Here is a 22064-nt window from a genome sequence, read left to right as displayed (position 1 = left end):
AGCTGGATTGTAGACATTTTTATAAGCACATTTGTGAGCCTGCCTCTTTGTTATTAAATTCAATATAATTTCAGATTTTTCTATAACTTTTCTTCTGGTTAACTTAGAAAGTGAGCTATTATTGTTACAGGTTAGTTTTCTAAACTACAGAAAAGCAACTGTTAGGGATGCTCAAATATGAAAAATTGGACTGATATTGATATCTGATAGTAACATCGGTATTATGCCAGATTTACCAATATTTCATTTTATAATTTTTTTTATCCGATTACTCGATTAATCGTAAGAATAATCGATAGATTACTCGATTACTAAAATATTCGTTTACAACAGCCCTAATATATATATATATATATATATATATATATATATATATATATATATATATATATACACTGCTCAAAAAAATAAAGGGAACACTCAAATAACACATCCTAGATCTGAATGAATGAAATGTTCTCATTGAATACTTTGTTCTGTACAAAGTTGAATGTGCTGACAACAAAATCACACAAAAATCATCAATGGAAATCAAATTTATTAACCAATGGAGGCCTGGATTCCTTGTTTGTGAAACTTAGCGAATAAACCTGATTCTGAGTAAAAGTAGACGAGTGTCTTTTCTTCTCGTCTAATGTTTACAGGAAACATGTTATGAAGAAGGATTCGTTCCAAATCCCCCAAAGGAAGGATGGCCAGACGGTTGAAGCACTGCTCGTGGAATTCGACGTGCAAAGTCCCAGGCTGGAGGATCTGGAGTCCCATAGTTCCCATGTGATTTGAGGTCAGCAGGAGGGTATGACCCTGGTTCCACCCTGGTTCCAGGATGGCAGGATGGCACATCCTGCCATCCTGCGGATGTGCCAGATGGCAGGATGACTATTTCTATTTTAATCTCTGGATCTAAAGCACGCTTCACATCAAGGTAAACCTGTGGGAAAAAAAAATTGTTACTTCAATATCTTAGGAAAAGAACATATTCAATACAATCAAAGTTTGTAACAGCATTTGGTGAAAATATATATCATAGTTAGGCCTAGAAAATAAATCAATAACAATGCTTATATCAACTGATAATACATCCATGGGATGTAAATCTATGGAATAATACATCCCATAGATTTTTCATTAATTTCACTAAACTCTGACCCAGAAGCGCACGGCATTCTGGGAGATGTCTGCAGCTAAGCGATCCTCTGTTTCGGTTTAATGAAACAGCCGCACTTTTTTAGCGCCACACTTTTGCAGTGAACTGAATGTGGTGGAGATCTTCCCAGGTGTCAGCTTTAGAAAACCTGGATGTACCATACGGCTTTCTTTAAAAGTTCTCCACTTCAAAGATTGTAAAACTCCTCGGTCAACTTTGTCTATCCAGCAGAGTAGGACAAAGTCCACAGAGATCCAAGCTTGTGAATCTCTGTAGGATTTTTACTCCAAGCAAGAGGATTTTTTTGTTTGTTTTGTTTTATTGGGGAGCAGTTCTTGTCTGATCAGCTCTGAGCTTTATTGCATGGGGGAGTTTTGGTTGCAGAAGCAACTAAGAGGTCTGATCAATCTGTTCTATTTGTGATGTTTTGCTTTTTAACATGACACAACTGTCCAACTGTTTGGAGTTGCTTACCTTTAACCTGTACTCGACTTTAATGATTTTGCAGTTATGTATGGAGGGCTTCACATCTTTGGGAATGGTGAGGACCTTTGTAACATTTTCTGAAGCTGAAGGAGGGATGGGTGTTCCCACCTCATTTACTATAACTTTAGTCTGGCATTTTCTCTTCTTCCGTGCAAAGTAGCTTGTCTTCTTGTATATAGAGTACTTGGGCTTGATGTCATGAGGTGAATTGTTTTGAATCCTCAACGAAACTGACAATTCTTCTCCTGTGGAACACAAAGAGAGGTAAGAAAAAGCCTTCAAACAGTCAGTTGTATATCACTGTCAATAGCACTTCATAACCTCTGACCTTGGAAGAAACATGTTCGTTCAAGATCCACATCCATGGCGACACTTCCTGTGGTGAATAATGTCATTGTCTTTTCCAGGGATTCGGATTTTGGTTCCTGAAAGGCGACTTACTAAATTAATGTTTTCATTGTAAGATACGAATTGAGGAGTTACTTCCAACACAGATGACTGTAAACAGTGATTTAAGCTCTCGTAAAGCTTTCAGGCAGCTTGAGCTGGAGACTATTATAAATTGATATGATGACATTACAATGGTGTAAAAGAATCCCCAACAAACTAAAAATGTTTAGCCCTCTTCTACCCCCCAAAACTCCAAAATATCCTATTCTGCCTCCTTACCAGGACCTTGTCTTGACTGCTGTCAAAATCCATCTTGAACCTTAAGATTTTTGTCACCAACAATATACTATAGAATCATTTTTTAACATCTAAAAATTGAATTAAAGTGCATGCCAGAACATACCATTAACTCAGGGTTTGAGTTCAGGTCTATTTTTGCAAAAAAAATTATTGGAATCGTGCTCTTCTTGTCCATGCTCATTTTTCTGCTCAAAACAGCCTCCAGAGAGTATGTCACGCTTCCATACCTGCTGTAGAAGGAGGAGGGAATGCCCCTAGAGAGGAACCAGAGAAGGCCAGGTGATGGTGAGCATCATGCAGAACAGAAAAATTTATCACCTTTTCTCAAAATGGTCTAACATAAGCCAACTTGACAAGAGAGCATAAATGGACTTTTTCTCCATTTGCGCTCAGCATTTTTTCAGTGGCTTGCCAAAGAGCTGAACGCAGAGGGGCTACACATTGTTGCTGTTCAATCCATTCTGTTTTCCTTACTTTGTATGTTCTCCTTCAAGAGCTGGAGCTCTAGGCAACATCTCAATTCAAATTCAATATCAAAAACGCTATAATGATCCCAAGGAGAAATGAGGTAATAATTAAACAACAACCGGCTCTGGTTGGGGGCACACAGAATCACCGCTGAGTTACATTTGACCAAATGTCACATTATATAAGCATTACACTGATTTATGAAAATAATAAAAAAAAAATCTTACAAAAAACAATGACTCTCACTTTTGGGAGTCATTGTTACTTACTCTTCGGGGAACTGATAGCAGAATGGGTAGACATGAATTCCTGGAGTCAGAATATGTGACTCTAAACAAATGGAAAACAATATTAAAAACTTACAAAAAGATAAAAAAAAACTGCAGGAAATGTTAAATAAAATGCAAATGAATTGAGAAATCACCTTTTCTCAAAAGTGACATAAGATCAGTTAATAAGTAACCTGTATAAAGAGAATCATCTGTTCTCCATGCTGAGTTCTTGATGTATGAGGTTAAAGAAGAGTCAGTGAGCTGAATTCATGAATGCCATTTATTAATACCAAAATACAGCTGGTCCATTCTGACATGCCGCCTTTAGGAGGTAACAGACAAAATGTCATTTCCTGACATGTCATTTCCTTTAGGTTTAGCTTAGCCACTAGCTGAAAGAGATCAAAGGAAAACACCAAATTATTTATTCTCAACACTGTATACAGTTTACTGTGTAACTGCAGCTTCACAGTCTGCACTTACTCAACTTTATTCACTTTCTGCTTTGAAATTGTGTATTTAGTTGCTTGTTTAGTTTGTCTTTGTTAGTGGTTTTTGACAGGAGAATACCAAAACAAACATTCAGGGAGGCGATATCTGATGCTCACATTAGGTTGAATGCGAAAGATAAATAATTTTCTTTTTTAGCTGAACCAGAATACAAAGTGTGCAAAGGTCAAAGTGTTTTTATTTGGGATAAAATGATGGAAAAAGGTCTGAAAACTTTCATCAAGACTTGGGAACAACTTAATAACTCGTTGCTTAATTAGTGGTAGCTACATTTTTAATTAGTGACAATAAGATGATTTCAAAAGTGAGTCCCTGCTGCTCCATGCTGGCAGGTGTTCCAAACATGGACACAAGTCAGGTCTTACTTTGTTTTATTCTTCAGTCAGTGAGGCATGGGTTCTTTGCAAAATACTCTTAATTCTGGATAATGCTAAATGTAATGGAATAAAATCCTTGACGGCACTTTGTAAACTTTTAACAAACCAATGTTTGTTAAAAAATAATGTCGCACACTATCCAACCAGTGTTTGTGTGCATCCCAATTAATATTCTAATAACAATCACGTTGTAAATATTACACATTTAAGCGATTTGATTGACAGAGGACTGCATTCAGTGATTTTATTACTATTTCGGTCTATTACATAATTTTGTTTTTATTACGTTTTATTGCATTTTGAAGCCAGTTTTGATCATGTGCCGATACTGACGTCGGAAGAGTTTGATGTGCGCATGATGCCGTTCCCACGCATTAAACAAGTCGTGATGACAAGTTAATTTTTTTTTTCCTGTCACCAGACGGGCTTTGTGCCAGATTTAAAGCTTTTCTCATATTTATTCTGAAAAATAAAAAAAAAATTTATTTCACATGACAGCTCGTAGGCTATTACGGTACTTTTCTCCTTGATAATATCAAGATTCTGGTGAAGAAAAAAAAATATCTATACAAGGAAACCTGCAGTAACCAAAACAAAAGTTTACCTTTGGGGCTTTTCTCGTTAACGAAGTAATGTCTGACGCTGAAGTATTTGACTTTGGCCCGGTATAACTTAGTGCTGTTGAGGTTCGTCTCGCTCCATAAAACGTTTGCTTTCCCCTTGAACTTGACGTAGAGGGAGTTGATTCGGCATTCCTTTTCCACTTCCACCATCACCTCACCTTCAACCGTGTCTCCGTTAGTCAGCGGAGATTCATCATCCATCAAATTATAAGTAACATTTATTTTCTTTATGTTCGACTTCATCATGTCTGGCGAGCGGAAACAGATATCAACGCAAAAGGGAGGCAAAAAAAAAAAGAGGGCTGCTTTCAGCAGGAGCAAACTTACCAGAGGGGACTGACTCTATTTATATGCTTGTGGTTTATTGTCTTCCCATTGTGGTCTGCAGATCTTGTCACACGTGTTAAATGCCTCAACAATAGTAAATGTGGCGAGAACAGCCTCCCTTTCCCGTCCAGCCCAATAAAACCTAATCTTCCTGGATTTAGATTTAGCACCTTGTTTTATAATTAAGGAAGTGTCTTTCTTCATTTTTTTTTTCAAAGGAGGCACTCTTTGATATTCATGACATAGTCCATAAAAGCAGTCTGTGCAATAGTAAAAGCTCCTTCGAAAGCTTTACTAAAGGTTGCAGCTCTTCACAAATGGTACCTTATGGGATTTACCCAAACTGAATTTAAGACTATTACGGGATGAAAGAGACAATTTCTGAATCACAATAAATAATCTGGTGATTTGACCACTCACAAATGTTTTTATATTTATTTTAGAAGCTTGTACGGAGGCACTACAGTTTCCACGGACATGCGTTTGCTTTTTATTAAGTGTGTTGCTCTGCCGTCATCATCTTCATTTTTGGTCACATTTGACTGTATTGTCATTCTGAACCTTTTCTCATATTTATTCTGAAAAATAAAAAAAATACATTTTTTATTTCACATGACAGCTCGTAGGCTATTACGGTGCTTTTCTCCTTGATAATATCAAGATTCTGGTGAAGAAAAAAAATATCGGGATGAATCTGATCAGTAGATTCTTCTGATCTACTGATCAGAAGAAGAAGCCACCATTGAAGCAAATCAATACAAAAGTCCAGCTCCAGTTAAATATCGGAGAGCTGGACTTGAATGTTTGGGTCTGCAGACTTCACTTTAATTAATGAGAGCACTTTGTGCACCGCTTTGCTCCTGGGCTTTTGCTAGAGAATACTGCAAAAATCTGATATCAAAATTTGAGATTCTTCTGTAAAAATGGTGATTTTATACATTGCTCTTTGCACTTTCAAGTTTCAGTCTGAGACAAAATTGAAACATTTTAGGTCCTCATAAAAATATGGAAGGGTCTTCACTTCCCACCCACCAAATCATTACAGTTTCTCACACATAGCTGCAATTGGATTCCTTTGCGCATCTTATTTGTACATTCAATTCAAATCCACCTTGATACACCTTATTAATAATTTTTAATGATTTCCTGAGGATTATGATGATAGATTTCACTCTTAGTACATTATATCCGATCCATGTTTCTTCACAGCGTGACAAATCCTTGCAATGCCTACATTCGTAAAGTCTAATTTTGAGTAATAATCGGCAAATCGATTTTAGTAGAGGGGCCCACAAGATTAAAAAGAAATGTATTTTGTGATGTTTGCAAATATGTCAGGATATAACTGTTTACAAAGTTTAAAACAAATACTTCTACATTTACATTAAAGAAAAGAGTTACAAGCACCTTACTGTTACCGTTGTTATACATACAGCTAATCATAACAGTACAAATTATCAATATGCTTCCTGCATCTTACAGATCAAATCTAAAATATTTGTAGCAGTTATTTTTCATGAATCCTCTTGAAATCGAATTTATTATCTTATCTTTAGGCATGAACTAAGGGACTTTGATTTGCACATGGCTCTTGACTCTAAACACATTTAATGAGTAATCTCGTAAACTATATGAACGTGAGCCCAACAATATTTTTGATGCGACTATTGTTCATGGTGTTTGCTTTCATTTATACATATAAATGCTTTATTTGGGTTTTGAATCTCTGTTCCTTCGTTCTACAGACAATAGAAAATAGGAATGCCACATGTCACTATAAATTTGCAGGCTGTGTGAGAAGAGCGTTAATCACAGAAACAGTCATGAGAGCCATAATAACTCTGGGATCCACAGGTCAGGTGAGAGGCTCTGTCGACAGGATAAATGTTACACCTGCAGTCCACAAAGCTGGAAGAACGAAGAACAGAAGAATCAAGATGTCCTATTTAAAGTTTGCCACAAGCCATGCAGGGCACTCGCCAATCACGACGAAGAAGACATTCTAGTCAGCTGACACTTGAAACTTTTCAATCCTCATGTAAATCGCTTTGGATTGTGTGTGGTGGAAAACTAACATCATCACTAACACACCATTGTCTTGCATCGTGGTGGCAGCATCATGATGTTTTCATTCAACAGAGACGTGGAATTTGGTCCGAGTATAAGTGAACATGGATGGAGTTGGTTTCAGAGCCTTTTATAGATTTTTAGAAGTAACAGTTGTTGTGTTGAAGTGTGAGAGCTGGTGCATGTTTTCACCTTTCATTTTAAAAGCAACTGAATTTTTTACTAGTGTCCGATAAGTACAGTAAATCACCAGATAAGATTTCTAACTGCAGCTAATAAATTTCCACGACTGTTATGAGTCTTTAGTCCAAAGAGCATCTTATTTTCAGTATTCATAGGCGACAATATGAGCAAACCACACAGTCCAGGATCCATTATTGACATCTGTGACCTCTCCTTTCACTTTGGATTTAATGTTTATGGAAACATGGCACCTGTTGCATCAGTGTTGTGACATCGAGATCCATGCTTTAAAATAGAAATCAACATTAGGTTTACTGGCAAGTTTGTATCGCACCATTCAGAGAAATTCAAAAAGGAGAGAAACAATAAATGGACTTAAAAACACTTGAAACATTAACAACTCCCATAAAGCAACTCCCATAAAAATGTTAACCTTAAGAGATAATAAATTCAAGGGGAAAAAAACTAACATGACCATATGTAAGTTGATTTAAAGAAGCCAAAGTTTTTCGAACAAAAACTAGATGTTGCATCTTGTTTAGTTCTCGTCTTGAAGACACTGAGGGACAAAGTCTCCGATGACGAGAAGGTCTACCTTACCAGCATCACTGAAATGTATTTTGTCCTTTGGCCATTCAGTAGCTTATAGAGCAACAAGTTTTGAAATCTATCATTGAGCAAACAGGAAACCAATTCGGGACTATTTAACTGTTTCAGAGTCTATAGCACATTTGACTTTTCAGAACCTCTCACGTTCATGCTGCAGCACCCTCTTCTGGTAGCATAGGGCATTGCAGTATTTTAGATCTTTCAGGCTCAATACCCAGGACACAGCAGGGAAAAGAAGTATTGAACACATCAGTTTTTGTCTTGGTTAATACATTTTGCACTATGGACATAAAACTCACTAGGTTTTGGTAAAAACCACAGTAAACCACGCATTTAATTAAACCTATAGAAATTGAACACGAAGGGAAATGTGTAACAAGGTTGAATGACGACACTATAATTGTGTGTATTTGTGCTTTGGAAGAGTGAAGAATTTGCACTTACCAGCAAACTAATATCTCTAATTTTATTCAATTAATTTCAATTTATAGCACCTATTGACAACACGTCATCTCAAAGCACTTCGTAAAAGTCATTGCAATCCAATCATACATTCATCCCAGTTGGTCCTAGCTATTGGTTCAGTGTATTAAGTTTAGTTATTCAAATTGGTTGATTTTTCTGGGCAGCAGGAGCATTCACTGCTCCTGGATGAGCAGATAATTGCTTGCATTGTTTTGCAGCAATCCCCTCTTACTGTCCTTGCTTGTAGTAACAGTGGAGAGGAAAAATGCCCATTATTGCGAGTACATTTTATTTGGTTTGCCTATTTTTTAAACTAGCTAACATTTATAGGGCCTTGTCTTGCACACGCATACTCTTACACACTCACAGGCAAACAAAATAGATATTCATATTGTTCTATTGCTGTGCAACTTTCAAAAGTTTTATTAAAATGTTCAAAATAATAAAAATAAAAATATTTCAGTGCCCCTGAATTAATAATTAATTTAATAATTCACTTAAAATCATTCTTGTGTAGACACAACTTGATTAACACAATTATATAACAATACATATTACAACAATAATCCTTAAACACACTGATATAGGGTCACTTAGGGTCCTGTCACTCCTGCATTTAAGGGTTAAATTAAGTGGTCGTTTGCCAAGTCTTCGGGAGTTTGTGGACTGGTGTCACAGTTGTGGTCTGGAACAAAACATAAACAAGACTAAAGATATGGAGGTGACTTTTTCCAATCAGCAGAGGGCACTGTCCACAAACCGACTCATCTCTACCTCAATGTCCATGTGAACCGTGTAAATGCACATTGTATTAACATTCCTTACTACTACATACTTATTTTATCTTGTATTTCTTTTTATGCATGCTCTATGTGCCTCTTTTAATTGTCTGTAAATGAGATGGTAGCAAATGGCAAAATGGCATCTGCCAGAAGCTGTAAAAAAACATTGCCTGGAAATCGGACAATTTAAATGGCAGAATTGTGTTAGGAGTTGCTTCACTTGAAACATCTCCAAGATTGTATGATGACAGTGAGATATTTAAAGTGCATAGATGCCTATCAACTTTCACAGACTTTAATATATTTCAGAATATCATTGGGAGCTACTTTGACATGATATATCATCAAAAATATGTTGTGAAATATTTGTATTCTATACTGTAGGATTTGTACTCTATACTGTAGGCATGAGCATATTTTAGTTAAACAAGTTGTAGTCCAGCTCAGAAAGGGTTAACATCTTCAGTGTCTCAACCAATCAGATTAGAGATCACCTGATTAGAGGTGACTAGTTCATGAACATAACTTCGCTGGAGAGAATATAAGCTTGAACTCTGACAGAGGATGTGCTTTTTAAGTCTAATTTCACCCCTTTTACTGATATTAGCTAATTTCAGTGAAGTTTTTACCGAAGTTTTGCTCCAGAAGCACAGTTTATGAAATATTTGCTCTGTAGTTACAAAAACAAACAACCATTTTAACAATGCACTGCTTTATTAAAATTATGTTCACTGTAATTCAAAACTGTCAAGGTTGTTAAATATGTGTCATGATTTAATTTACGATTTAGAAAGAAACATTTCTTTTTAAGTTTCTTCACATAACAAGAGTGTCAAACCACAACGTGGAAAATAAATAGTGCAGGTACAACAGCATTGCGGTCATGACAGAAGAAAAATACAATACGCTGATATTACAAGGTAGTCTTATAATCAGAGGGGAAAGAGGGAAACATGGCAGATGCTTCATAGGGAGGTGGAGGACTCATCGCTGGTGATGTGGTGCCCCAGGTTTGTGGGTTTGGGTTTCCAAATGCTTCAAGTCCAAACCCGGCAGGAGGAAGTGGTTGTATTTCACCCGACTCTCTGCTGATATCTTCAGGGAGAATGACAATGGGCAGTTTAACCTTTGGGTCTGCAGCACATTTGATATCAAGGTACACCTGTGAGAAAAAGTCATGGGGGAAACATACATTTTGTGTTTAGTTTAATTTCCTTAATATTTGAAGATTTTGTACCATTAGGGTTAGGGATTTGTTAATGTTCTCTATAATTAGACAAATATTTTCTGTATTATTGTGTTTGTAAAATGAATTAAAGTATCAAATACTAAGAAGGCTGGTTCCTTTATGTTCTCCTTCATTGTCTTGTATTGGTGAGAATTTTCTGAATAATGTAAACATTTTCTCATCATGTGACAACTTTTTGATTTTGTTGTCTTTAAATAAATCAAAGGTCCAATGTCTGTAAAATCAAAACAGATATGAATAAGTCACTACTGAAGCTTACTTTCAGCCTGTATTCCAGTTTCAGGATGGAGCAGTTCAGGATGGACGGAGTAAGCTCTCTGGGGATGGCAATAATCTTCGTTAACATTTTTTGGCCGGATCGTCCTTCAACAACATCAGACTTTTCCTTTAGAATAGTGCGTGTCTCAACTTTCCGTCGACCCTGAGCGAAGAAGCTCCTCTTCTCATATAGTTCAAATTTGGGTTTAACTGAACGACTGGAGGCATTATTGATTTGAATGCTGACGTACATGGCCTCGCCTGTAAAATAGAGGCACATATTTACACTGAAACGTAAAAGACAGAGAGTGGTGGTGAAGAAAACAACTATGACAGGATTGATCTTGGTGAAGAGGTTGGTAAAGTTCTACTACTCAGATATGGCAGCATGGTTCGCAGGTTTTGGTTTGGTGCAAAGTTGGAAATCAAAATATGAAGTGTTGGGATTTCCTCCTCCTTTTTTCTTCCGTAGCCAAATATTTACCAAGTTTGTATCCCATTTTCTTTGCATGGACGTCCATCGAAACATTTCCAGAACCAAATGCAAGACTTTTATCCTTGCTTTCCTGTTGGGGAACCTGAAGCACAGATTCGACTTGAATAAAAATTTGAATAACATCTTGCCATCTCCTGAAAAAAAATTCATTTGTGGTGTGCAGCACTTTATCAAGATTGACTTTTAATCATTCTGTTTCTCACCAAGAGTCCCGGTGTGTCCATGTCGGCTTTGGACACAAACATAAAATGGGTCTTAGCTTTCTTTTTTAGCTTCATTGACTGTTTGAGCTCCGCCTTCAACTTATGAACAATTCTCCCCACAGATGAGTGAAAAGATGATGGCATTTTCCTGTTAAGTAAAGTAACAACGGAGGATTACTGCACAAGACAGAAAAGAGATTCAAAGGTAAACCAACAAAAGACAAAAATACCTGTCAGGTATCTTGAAGGTAAAAGGAAAAACATGTTTTCCTCTACTGATGACTTCAGTCCCTGGAAAAGACATCAGATTAGCATGTCAACAATTAAATAGCTCAAGACATTACATGTTTTTCTTTATATAATATAAAATCAAACATTACCATCTTGTCTCGATTCCCTTATCATATGATGTTTTACACTATAGTATTTCTCATCAGACCAGTATACATGAGTTTGGTTGTCGCCGTAATGCTCAGTCCAGCAAACCCTCGCTTTTCCTTTAGCAATGAAAAGAAGCGACTGAACTTTTGTTTCTTTTGAGACCTCCAAGATTATCCGTCCATTTATGGTATCTCCATTTGTAAAAGTGTTCCTGTTGTTTACAGCGTCATATTCAATATGAAGTTTTTTTACGGCCATTTTCGGCCGAGTATGATACAAATGAGCCTGCGTTAAACCAGCGCGGCTCGTTTTATACCCAGCCGCAAACTTGAAGGACCTGAGAAACCGGTTTTTGGTAGCATCACGTTTGATGACACATACACCTTGTTAGCATACTCTAAATACTATCGCAGAAGAACAATGAAGCTTTGGAAGAAAAAAAAAACCTGTTGGAAAAAAAAAGCATGAGTAGAAACTGAATATTGGAGCCTGAATATCAGACTGCTGTGACAAACCTGACAACGACCTGAATGGAAAACAGGAAATAAAGAAAGTCTGCCATGTTTTCCAGTGAGGAGTAATGAATGTGTAATTCACAGTCATCATGTCACATGATACATTGTTGGTCAAATTTTCCATTTTAGTTGGTGTCACATGATAGACTTCCTTTTTCAGTCACATGTGTTATTTATGATGGTCTATAAACTCATGATAAAGGCAGCAGGAAAAGTTTCTGGAACTGATGACACAGTAAGAACCAGGCCCAAATGCATGAACTGTGTGAATAAATTCAGTGTAGATATACACTCTTGGTCTTGGTCAGCTTAAAATTGTCATTTGGTTTTTCTGTATGTTTGAATAAAATTATTTCAGTTCATTTCCTGAATCATTTGAAATACAGATAAAATCTCAAATAAAAGCATTTCTTTTGATGAAGAATTCCTATGATTCACTGATATTGTAGTGAAAAAGCATTTTAACCTCTATGTTGATCTTCTTATATCAACTGATCTATAGACCAGTGGATAAACTTCTGGGTAGTTTTTTATTGGGGCCAGAGGCGCAAAAAGGGGGTATGCAGCGTATGCAACGCATAGGGGCGCAGCACCAGAGGGGGCGCCAAAACCCCGTCTGGAGGGTGCGACGCGCCGATTATGTTTTCCCATACAGTTCAGCGCGCCTCACGCTCCTTTACCTCTCGCACATAACGAGGTAAATGTAGCGAGTTTTACACTCCACGGAGCGTCGCCTCGGGGGGGAAGGGGGTGGGGGGGTGTTAGCGTCGGACTTTCAGCCTGAAGTTCCTTCCGCGTCGGGGGGGGGGGCGCAGATTTATGCTTTCGCATCCACCTGAATAATGTGCAGTTGCGCCACTGATTGGGGCCACAAACTGCTCAACTCACTGCTCACAGTAAGTTGTAAATTACTTTAGCTTGTCAATGGACAGATAAATCCATAAAGAAAGAAGACATTGAATCATAGCCTGGACTGTCCTGTTGCTCCTAACTGAAAGAAAAATCACATGGAAATGGATGCAAGAAATGTAGTTAAAAATGACTAGAATCTGTTCATTAAACTGCAAATGCACAACTTGAAATCAATGATTATTAGAAAGACATTTATTATAAGACATGGCACTGTGCAGTATACATTTTTATACAAATATAAATTGAAAGCACAGAGAATCAGTGATAAATGTTCTGTTTACATAAAATTGCTATACATTTTTGGTTTTATCTTTCTCCTCTTTAAAAGCAACAGTAAAGGTGTTTAATATTTATGATCAAATTCATTCAGAGGAGGGTACATTCCATGTGCCCCATAAGGAGGAGGAGGACCAGCAGGTTGATACCCCGGAGGTGGTTGTTGGGGTCCAAAGCCCCACGCGGGAGGGTTTGGATTTCCATAGCTCCCAAACGGTCCGATTCCAAAGTCAGAAGCAGCTGCTGATGCTGTTGCTACAGCAGGGACCTGATGGGCCGGCAGGATGATGATGTCAAATTTGATCTCTGGGTCTGAAGCGTATTTCACATCAAGGTAGACCTGGGGAGAGGGATGCTGTTTTTAATATGGATACCAGCTTCTAAGAAAATTTCAAAGCATTTAAATCTAACACTTTGGAATCAAAGAAAGTTAGAGTTTTGGCTATGAAATGCTCTGGTTTTTGAAAACAGGTACCAAATCTCTAAAAGTAAAAATAAGACATCTGCAATCACATTGTCTTTCTCTTGGCCTCTAAACTGTCTTGACATAATTAAAAGTTATTTCTAGATAATTGGAAATATTTAACCTCAGGACAGAACTGAATATAATTTGGAAATGCAGGTGTTATTACAATTAATGTTTATCTGCTCCGTTTGAATGAGCTGCAGTAATCAGACTATGCCCTGGTTTTTTCTTCACGTATTGGGTACATAAGACCCGCCTTTGGAAAAGCACCATAAATTATAAGACGAGTTGCTGAAAAGCATTGAGTTGACACGTGGCTTCTGCAACACAGCTTTTGTTGCAAGCCTTTAAATGAAAAAAAAAAAAAAAAAGCGTCCATCTACTTTTACTTTCCAAACCCATTCATTTGGCTAATTTGATCAGTTTGGCTTGCTGTTAAATATTTTAAATAATAAATACATTTCTTCAGCTTTCCAAATATCTTTAATGTTGATACTAACCCTGAGTCTGTGCTCTGCTTTGATGATGCTGCAGTTGAGGATGGAGGGCTCCACATCCTGAGGAATGGCGATGACCTGTGTGACGTTTTCTGAGGCTTTAGGAGGGATGGGTCTTCCAACCTCTTTAATGAGGTCTTTTGTGTGAACTCTTCTCTTTCCCTGGGCAAAGAAGCTGTGCTTCCGGTATATGCAGTATTTGGGCTTGATCTCACGAGATGAATCGTTCTTAATGAAGGCCTTAACTTTTAATCCTTCCCCTGTGAGAAAAAGAAAATGGTCAGAGTAGCTGGTATAAGAACATTCCAGAATTGCAGTCATTGTCAAATATAAAAGTGTCATGATTGGTGGTCGGTGAAGCGAAGGAGGAAGCAGGCAGACCCAGGATGATGATGAATGATGGTAGTTTAATAATGACATCCAGAGGACAGAACAACAGGGAGCAAGACGTAACACAACGAAACACGACGAGGATCCGACAAGAGACAAAGACAACAGGTGGGACTAAATACACTGAGAGGGTAATCAAAGAAAAGAGACACAGCTGGGAACAATCAACAGGGAAGAACAGACTAATAAACACAGAAAAACCTCAAAATAAATACACAGAAAACACAGATCTCCACAAAAAGTGTCTCACCTTGGAAAAAGCCTGACTTTTCAAGATTTACATCCATGGCAACAGTTCCTGAGGTGAAAAGGTTCATTTTCTTATCAATAGTTTCATGTTGGGGTTCCTACAAGACAGCTCAGGTAGTAAATGCAAGTAGAAAACAAGTGGAAACCTTAAACACCATAACCGTCTTTCTAATGTCTGTAAAGTTTGGACATATATGTCAAGGGGCCAGCAACATAGGTAACATGCATTTAGGTCAGGTCAGGATCTAAAATACAAAGGGCACAAAGTGATCACTTTCATGCTAACACTTCTAGCCAGGTGAAAAATTCATGGCTATCATTTGTAGCGTTCTACAGTCATTAGGTTGGTAACATTCAAAGCATATACTGGCAAACTTTTGGTGTTGTGGAAATGTACAGTAAGTAAAACGAGGTGAATAACCACAGATCTATGTTTGTACAATTGGATGAGTTCATATTAAAAGGATGTGGAATGTAGAAAATGCCTTTTATTGACAAAGGCTTCAACTCAATTAGTAGATATTGCTAAAGGCACACTGTAGGGGGGAAAAAACTACATTAAAAGTACGAGAGGTGTCAGAGTTTTGCAAATAGTTATCTCATGAATAACTTGTTTTTCTTTGAAACAGGGTGAGGTGGTCCATCCTGCTCTTGGAGAAACCGGTTTCAGCTCGTTCAGAGGGAACCCTCTACTCCTTATCTTTAAGTTTCTGTTTTATGACTGACCCTCACCCTGCTTTCAATAAAACCAAGCTGCTGCAAGGAGGGAAGCTGGAGTTGTCCTGAGGCACCGCTGTGACTCTCTCCCTTTGCAAAGGCTGAAAGATAGTACCCTCTGTTTGGTTCTTTATATGTACAAGTCAGTGTTGTGTTCAAGACCACCTAACCCGAGACCAAGACAAGACCAAGACCAGAGTGTATCAAGACCGAGACAAGACCAAGACTTTTGGGGTCCGAGACCAAGTCAAGACCAAGACCGAGGGGAGTCGAGACCGAGTCAAGACCAAGACCAGCAGCCCGTGCTACATGACACAATAAAATGTAAAATATGATCGAAATTGCTTCTCAAAATAATCTGAAAGATCCATATTACCATAAAACACCTAGATATTAAATACTTAATACATTTTACTAATATTAAATATTCCATTTATGTGCTAAAAAGTGTGATGGTCTCGTGCCATCCCTAAAAAGATAACGCCCTGGGCATTTGCCCATATTGCTCATATAAGAAACCACCACTGTCTGCACCATTAAACATAGCAATTGAGGCAATGCCCTGATGGTAAATAACGCTCAACCATGAACACTGACCAAGGAGCAACAAGCAAGAAGTAACCAAACAGAAGGCGCTCATAGTGACTGTTTTCACTCTCTATCCCAGTACATGAAGCCAGGTAGTCTGACACCATGGCAGACATTACAGCTGCCACTTTGAACAAAAACAATCAAAGAGCAATGTGCATGCTCTGCGTGCTCTTTCGTTCTTGTGTTTTAGTTATTTGTTAATTTAAATATTAACGTACATAATAAAATAAAATAATGATGCAGTGTACACAGAGCATTACAAGAACAAAGAACAGGTGTTCTGTCAGGTCAGCATATGTTGTCAGATAGTCATACGCTTAGCTCAGATATGCATACGCTGTCATTACCATATGATTTTATTTAATCAGCAACATAGAATCATGACGTAGATCATCATACACTTGGTTATTAACAGTTGTATGGCATCCAGCTGCAGCCAGACCTGCTTTAAACACACTTTGAAACCACGACAACGCATGTATATCCATCTAGTTATCACATTATGTCATATTATAAACAATTTAATTACTTATTTTCGTCATAACTTGTTGCGTATACTGACAACTCCACTGACGGTCGGACTTAATGCGCATGCGCTGGCATGGTACTCACTGCATGTATGCTATTCTGACAGCGTATGGCTATCTGATAGAACACCGGCTATATCTGTCAGACACGTCATTACCATAAGATTTCATTTAATCAACAACACAGAATCATGACGTAGATCGTCATACACTTTGTAATTAACAGTTGTATGGCATCCTGACTTAGCGGTTAAGTGAGTTTTACACGGGTGTGTGTTGTAGCTAACTCCAGCTGCAGCCAGACCCTGCTTTAAATACACTTTGAAACCTTGACAACACATGTATATCTATATAGTTATCATTGAAAACAATTTAATGACTTATGTTCATCATAACTTGCTGCGTATGGTGAACTGACAACTCCTCTGACGGTCGGATTTCTTAATGCTTAATGCATGTATGCTATCCTGACAGCGTATGGCTATCTGATAGAACAACGGCTCTCAGTGAGTGACACTCCAGTCCTATCTAATAAGTAAAGAGCCGTGCAGAAGAATCGACTGTTTCTGAATGTCACCTCACTATATTGCAGACTTTTGGACATAGCGTTGTCCCATATATGCGACAAGTCAGTCAACACCTCCGCACAATAATTCAGCATAGTGAGTGATAACATGTTTCATCACAATGCTTATGTGTCTCTGTACAGCTAGCTTTGCTAACATCACGTTAACGGAGCTTACCTTCTTTGAGCTACTTTTCTAAGTGACGAAAAAAGTTAGACGTTGTCCCCACCGTCTGTGAAAGCGAAGCGCTGCTGAGTTAGCTGTGGCCATCGGATTTCTTACTATTTATGCAGCACTATTATATTACTGACGATTAGACAAACATTTTCTGCCACTGAGAGAAAACCACTGCGCATGTCCTGGAGCGCCGCGTGCGAGTGAAAGGTGGGGAGGGTGGGGGGAGTAACAGAAACACGTAGTTGCTTGGATTTTAATTGGTGCGTTTTGCATCCACTGAAAACAAAGATGTTAACAAATAAAGTGGACAGAATGCTGTACGTTTAGTGATATTTTCACAGTTGCGGTCTTGACTGGTCTTGAAATAAAATGCCGAGTCCTCAGCGCCCGAGACCGAGACAAGACCGAGACCAAATGCGGTCGAGTCCGAGACGAGACCGAGACCATCAAAAAATGGTCTTAAGACCGGTCTTAAGACCAAGACCAACTTCGAGTACCACAACACTGGTACAAGTTAAAATATCCTATAAGGGGACCTTCTGGTCCAAAATACCAGACTCACCAGCTGTTTAGGTTTTCTACGGCAATCATGTTGGATCTGTGCTTGGGACTGTGGCCAGTCACAGCACGGCATGCTCAGAAACCATTTGTCAGCCTGGTCAATCCAAGTTGTGTTGTTGTACAAGCAGACATTAAGGTATCGTTTGCAGCAAGAGACACTTTTCCAAATGCAACTGAAGCTGCTAACTGCACACACACAGCTAAAACCGCAATCATTTCATAAGGTTGATGTGAACCTATTAGCATTGTGGTTGCCTGGCATTTCCTCATATGTTCTCAAATTCACACTGATTTGAATATACAAAAGGAGTGTGCTTGGACATGTGTCTTGGGAAATCTGGATTAGTCGGTGCACATTTTCTTGATTTAAGCATGCAGCATGTTTTTGTACCAAATTAATTCAAGTATTTGTACATAAGGCCCCTGACATCTAAAGAGACGGAACATGGCACAGATGTCAAAAAATACCATTAATCCAGGAACTGGGTTCAGGTCTCCTTTTGCCACAAAGTTGATCATGGTTGACTGTTTGCTGTCCATCCTCATCGACCTGCTCAAAACAGCCTCCAGCAAGTACACAATTTTACCGTCTGCACCTTTAAAGGTGGAGGGAATATTCCTAACGAGGAAAAACACAGAGACAGATAACAGTGAGAATCACTTTTTGTTCTTAATTTTTTATAAATGGCTTAATGAAAGACAAGTTTAACAGTGACAAGCAAAAAAAAAAAAAAAGAACGTGTGGTATGGTATATTAATTCAAGTTCCTTATTTAACCCCACCACAACATAATGCATATGTAGGACAGTGTAACCTTAATAATAACTAAAGAAACAACAACAATCAGAACTGATTCTTACTGGAGAGGGAATTGAAAGGAGAATGGATACACATGGATTCCTGGAGGCACAACGTTGGAGTCTAAGAAGAAATAAAAAACATAGAAGTATAACAAAAGAATAGAAAAATAAGAAAAAAACAATTCATTTTCCTTTGTCAGGCTTAGGGATGGACTTCCAGATAAAATCTAATTTAAGCTCTGAAGCTCTCATTTAAACCAACGCATATAAAGCTTTTCTAAACTGGACGCATGTCCTATCAAAATGTGCGTTATTATTACAAAAAGCAAAGTTAAACCACTGGCAGGTTTTTATTGTAATAAAAGAAGAAAAAAAATGCCTGACAGAGAAATACAAAGACTTACAAGTTTCTCCACTTTGGTGTGCAATCAAGGTTTTCTGGTCATCTGCAGACAAACAGGAATTACAATGCAACACATGAAACCAGCTTGACCCAAAAAGTCAGTATTTAAAATAAATATTTTTTAACAGCAAAAGAAAAACTGTTTTATGAATATTACACAGTGTGACGTGTTATTATAAAGAATCCAGAACATTGTGCAAATTGTTTTAATGTGAGAAAGCAAGTTGCTGTGATTCATTCTCATCGTTTCCATTTTCTGGATACAGCTGGTCACTATGTCCATGTGAAACACATGTTGAACATTTAACAGAAATTGTCATATGATTGCCTTAAATTAAAGAGTTAAAACCTCTGATGCATTTAATAAACTCTCCTCTCTTAACTTTTTTTTTCCCCTTTAGCTTCAGCCACATATAAAACGAATCATAGCTTTCATCTGCAAGATCAGCAGATTAATTTATGAATCATCTCATATTCTTCTATTACACATTATGCTTATATCACTATTTAGCTTGGTTTTTAACTGCTGGTTTTGGACAACATTTTTACTTGTGTTGTGTGTTTTAGACATTCTTTTATTACAATGTAAGGGCGGATCAAAGGAGAAATAGCGCCTCCTAAAGTCACAATAAATGATGGTTCACAGATTTGCTTGCATGGTTAGCGAAATTAACAAAAATCTGTTCATGTTAGCCATGATTTAAACATGAAGAAAATAGAACTACCTTTAAAAGTTTCTTCCTATCCATTTTGGGTAAAAAAGAAATAAAGCTGAAAGCTCTTATTTTGTGTCTTAAAACAAAATCGAACAACCTTTGATTTCAACGACTGGTTACTACTTGCTACTTTTTCAGTTTTGAACTTCTTCCTGCAGTGAAACCCAGAGAAATAAGCCTTACCCTTGCTGTTTGGGTCTCTGATGAAGTACTGCCGCACGCTGAAGTACTTATCTTTGGCGTGGTACGTATGAGTGGTCTGACCGTGCCTTTCCGTCCAAAAGACGTCAGCTTTCCCCTTAAACTTGATGTAGAAGGAGCTGATCTGGCAATCCTTGGCCATTTCCACAGAAACTTGACCAGAAACAATGTCTCCGTTTGTAAAAGTATTGCTGGCATTGATGGAGTTATAAGTGATTTCTATCTTCTTTACTGTCGACGACATCCTGACAGGATTTACGCACCGAGGTCGACGGCAGATGAGGAAACCTGACACTAAAAGCAGGCGTCTCCCTCCACCTACAATAGGAGGGCGTGTCTGTACAGCGAAGAGGATTGGTTTGATTTATGTGCGGCGCCGCCTCCTCCCATCACAGTAAGCGATTGTCTGATCTTAAATGTTGTTTTATATTAATAAAAGCTGAGACTGTGGGGAAAGAATTAGATCCTGACCCCATCCTTACTAATCCTTACAACATACTAAAATGCTAAAATTCACAAAATGAGCAGCTGAGAGTTATGCAAACACTTTCTGATCTTATTATGGGAATAATTTCACTTTTTTCGAGATTGCAGTTTCATTGCGTTTTACAGTAGGCGTATACAGATCTGCATATCTAATTGTATTTGGAAAAATAGCTTTTGAAATGACAAGAAAAATGTAAACATAATTCATGCTGATTGGGGTTGGTATTAACTGGCACTTATCAGTTCACAAAGCTTCATCACGTAAGGTTAAAAATGACAGGGCAGTAAGCTAACCACATAATGCATCGCAGTTAACTAAAATCAGATGATCTAAGCCAACATGTATGTAAGAAGAAAAAAAAAGTCAGGGTAACATAATTCAACTTTTTATCTTTGACTGGACAAGTCCATATCATTAACATAATTTAAAGTAAGCTTCATTCTCCATTTTGAACAGTGCTGTGAGGAAGCTGCATCTCCACAGCAGAAAAGTAAACATACAGATTCACCTTTCAGGGTTTAGTTATTTCTGTGTACTTCATGAAGAAGTCAACAGATCCCTGTTGGTCCAAAGCTTCTTTTGCATCTTACTGACTTTTCCTGAGGTCAGGGGTCTGCCATATACGAATAAAATTAGCCTTGAGCTGAAAAAAATAGTTGTCATATATTTTATCAGTGGCAGTTTTTGATGTGGGCAATTTCCAGGGTGCAATTTATGGGACTCAAACGAATAGAGTTACCCTTCACTGACATGCAAAACAAGTTTTGTGTCACTGATTTGCTCACCCAGCCAATGGAGAGTTGCTACCATCTGCTGTGTGTGTGTAGCACTGTAAGAAACCAGACACCCCATGTGGTTAATGATGCAGAAGATTGTGTTTGATTTGCACCTTCTGACTTGGTACTAAGCTGAAAAATAATCTCTGCTTTAAGGAATCACTGATGCATTTTGTCATTTAAAATCTAATCTATCTGTCAATTATCCTTTGGTTGTTTTTACTTTATCTACAGTGTTTACAAAAAAAGCAATAACACCAGTCTCATAGACTTAAAGCTAAGTGTGAAAAGATTGTACAACAGAACAATTCGGTAACTTCTAAACTAATAGAATAATAAAGTCAGCGATTTTATGTTCTAAGGTGTGCTGGAAAATAAAGATACAAACACCTTGCTAATAATTAAACCACATTACCTTCACAAATCATGCTAGAAATACTGCAAGACACACTAATGGACATGCATAAAGTGCATAAAACCAAAATTAATTTTGGTATACAACATCTTGCTTTGAGCGCGGAACATGACTGAGGTTAAATTATGTCTAGTTGGTAAAGCATGTTTCGAAGCAAGCCCTTAAAAACACTTGAAACATTAAAGATAAATTAAGCGTCCCATAAAAATATTAAACATAAGAGATAATA

The 22064-nt window shown here is 37.7% G+C and overlaps 2 protein-coding genes and 1 pseudogene across 2 annotated transcripts; all 3 read right to left on the bottom strand.

Moving 5' to 3' along the window:
• Positions 1 to 652: 652 nt before the first annotated feature.
• Positions 653 to 4858, bottom strand: LOC106921270 (arrestin domain-containing protein 3-like; annotated as a pseudogene).
• A 4843-nt stretch (positions 4859 to 9701) lies between these two features.
• Positions 9702 to 11890, bottom strand: LOC106921271 (arrestin domain-containing protein 3-like). The gene is made up of 6 exons (XM_014992849.2): positions 11593 to 11890; positions 11443 to 11503; positions 11213 to 11360; positions 10998 to 11091; positions 10515 to 10774; positions 9702 to 10168 (listed from the first exon to the last, which is right to left on the bottom strand). The coding sequence occupies exons 1-6, from the start codon at positions 11849 to 11851 to the stop codon at positions 9920 to 9922; spliced, it is 1071 nt and encodes a 356-aa protein (XP_014848335.2). The 5' UTR covers positions 11852 to 11890; the 3' UTR covers positions 9702 to 9919.
• Positions 11891 to 13194: 1304 nt separating this feature from the next.
• On the bottom strand, positions 13195 to 20475 carry LOC106921269 (arrestin domain-containing protein 3-like). The gene is made up of 7 exons (XM_088008924.1): positions 20140 to 20475; positions 19242 to 19283; positions 18898 to 18958; positions 18506 to 18656; positions 14900 to 14996; positions 14263 to 14519; positions 13195 to 13636 (listed from the first exon to the last, which is right to left on the bottom strand). The coding sequence occupies exons 1-7, from the start codon at positions 20399 to 20401 to the stop codon at positions 13364 to 13366; spliced, it is 1143 nt and encodes a 380-aa protein (XP_087865050.1). The 5' UTR covers positions 20402 to 20475; the 3' UTR covers positions 13195 to 13363.
• Positions 20476 to 22064: the final 1589 nt, after the last annotated feature.

Source organism: Poecilia mexicana, unplaced genomic scaffold (assembly GCF_051168715.1).
Source record: "Poecilia mexicana isolate PSO_F unplaced genomic scaffold, ASM5116871v1 scaffold_9, whole genome shotgun sequence".
NCBI lineage: Eukaryota > Metazoa > Chordata > Actinopteri > Cyprinodontiformes > Poeciliidae > Poecilia > Poecilia mexicana.
This window is presented reverse-complemented; position numbering and strand designations above follow the sequence as displayed.

Coding starts and splice junctions, on each gene's coding strand:
- LOC106921271 (XM_014992849.2), bottom strand. CDS start 11,851: ATGGCCGTAAAAAAACTTCATATTGAATATGACGCTGTAAACAACAGG. Junction 10,775..10,997: donor GAAAATGGGATACAAACTTG/GTAAATATTTGG, acceptor TCTATTTTACAG/GCGAGGCCATGTACGTCAGC. Junction 10,169..10,514: donor AACTGGAATACAGGCTGAAA/GTAAGCTTCAGT, acceptor TTTTTCTCACAG/GTGTACCTTGATATCAAATG.
- LOC106921269 (XM_088008924.1), bottom strand. CDS start 20,401: ATGTCGTCGACAGTAAAGAAGATAGAAATCACTTATAACTCCATCAAT. Junction 19,284..20,139: donor CAGAGACCCAAACAGCAAGG/GTAAGGCTTATT, acceptor GTTTGTCTGCAG/ATGACCAGAAAACCTTGATT. Junction 14,520..14,899: donor AAAGTCAGGCTTTTTCCAAG/GTGAGACACTTT, acceptor TTTTTCTCACAG/GGGAAGGATTAAAAGTTAAG.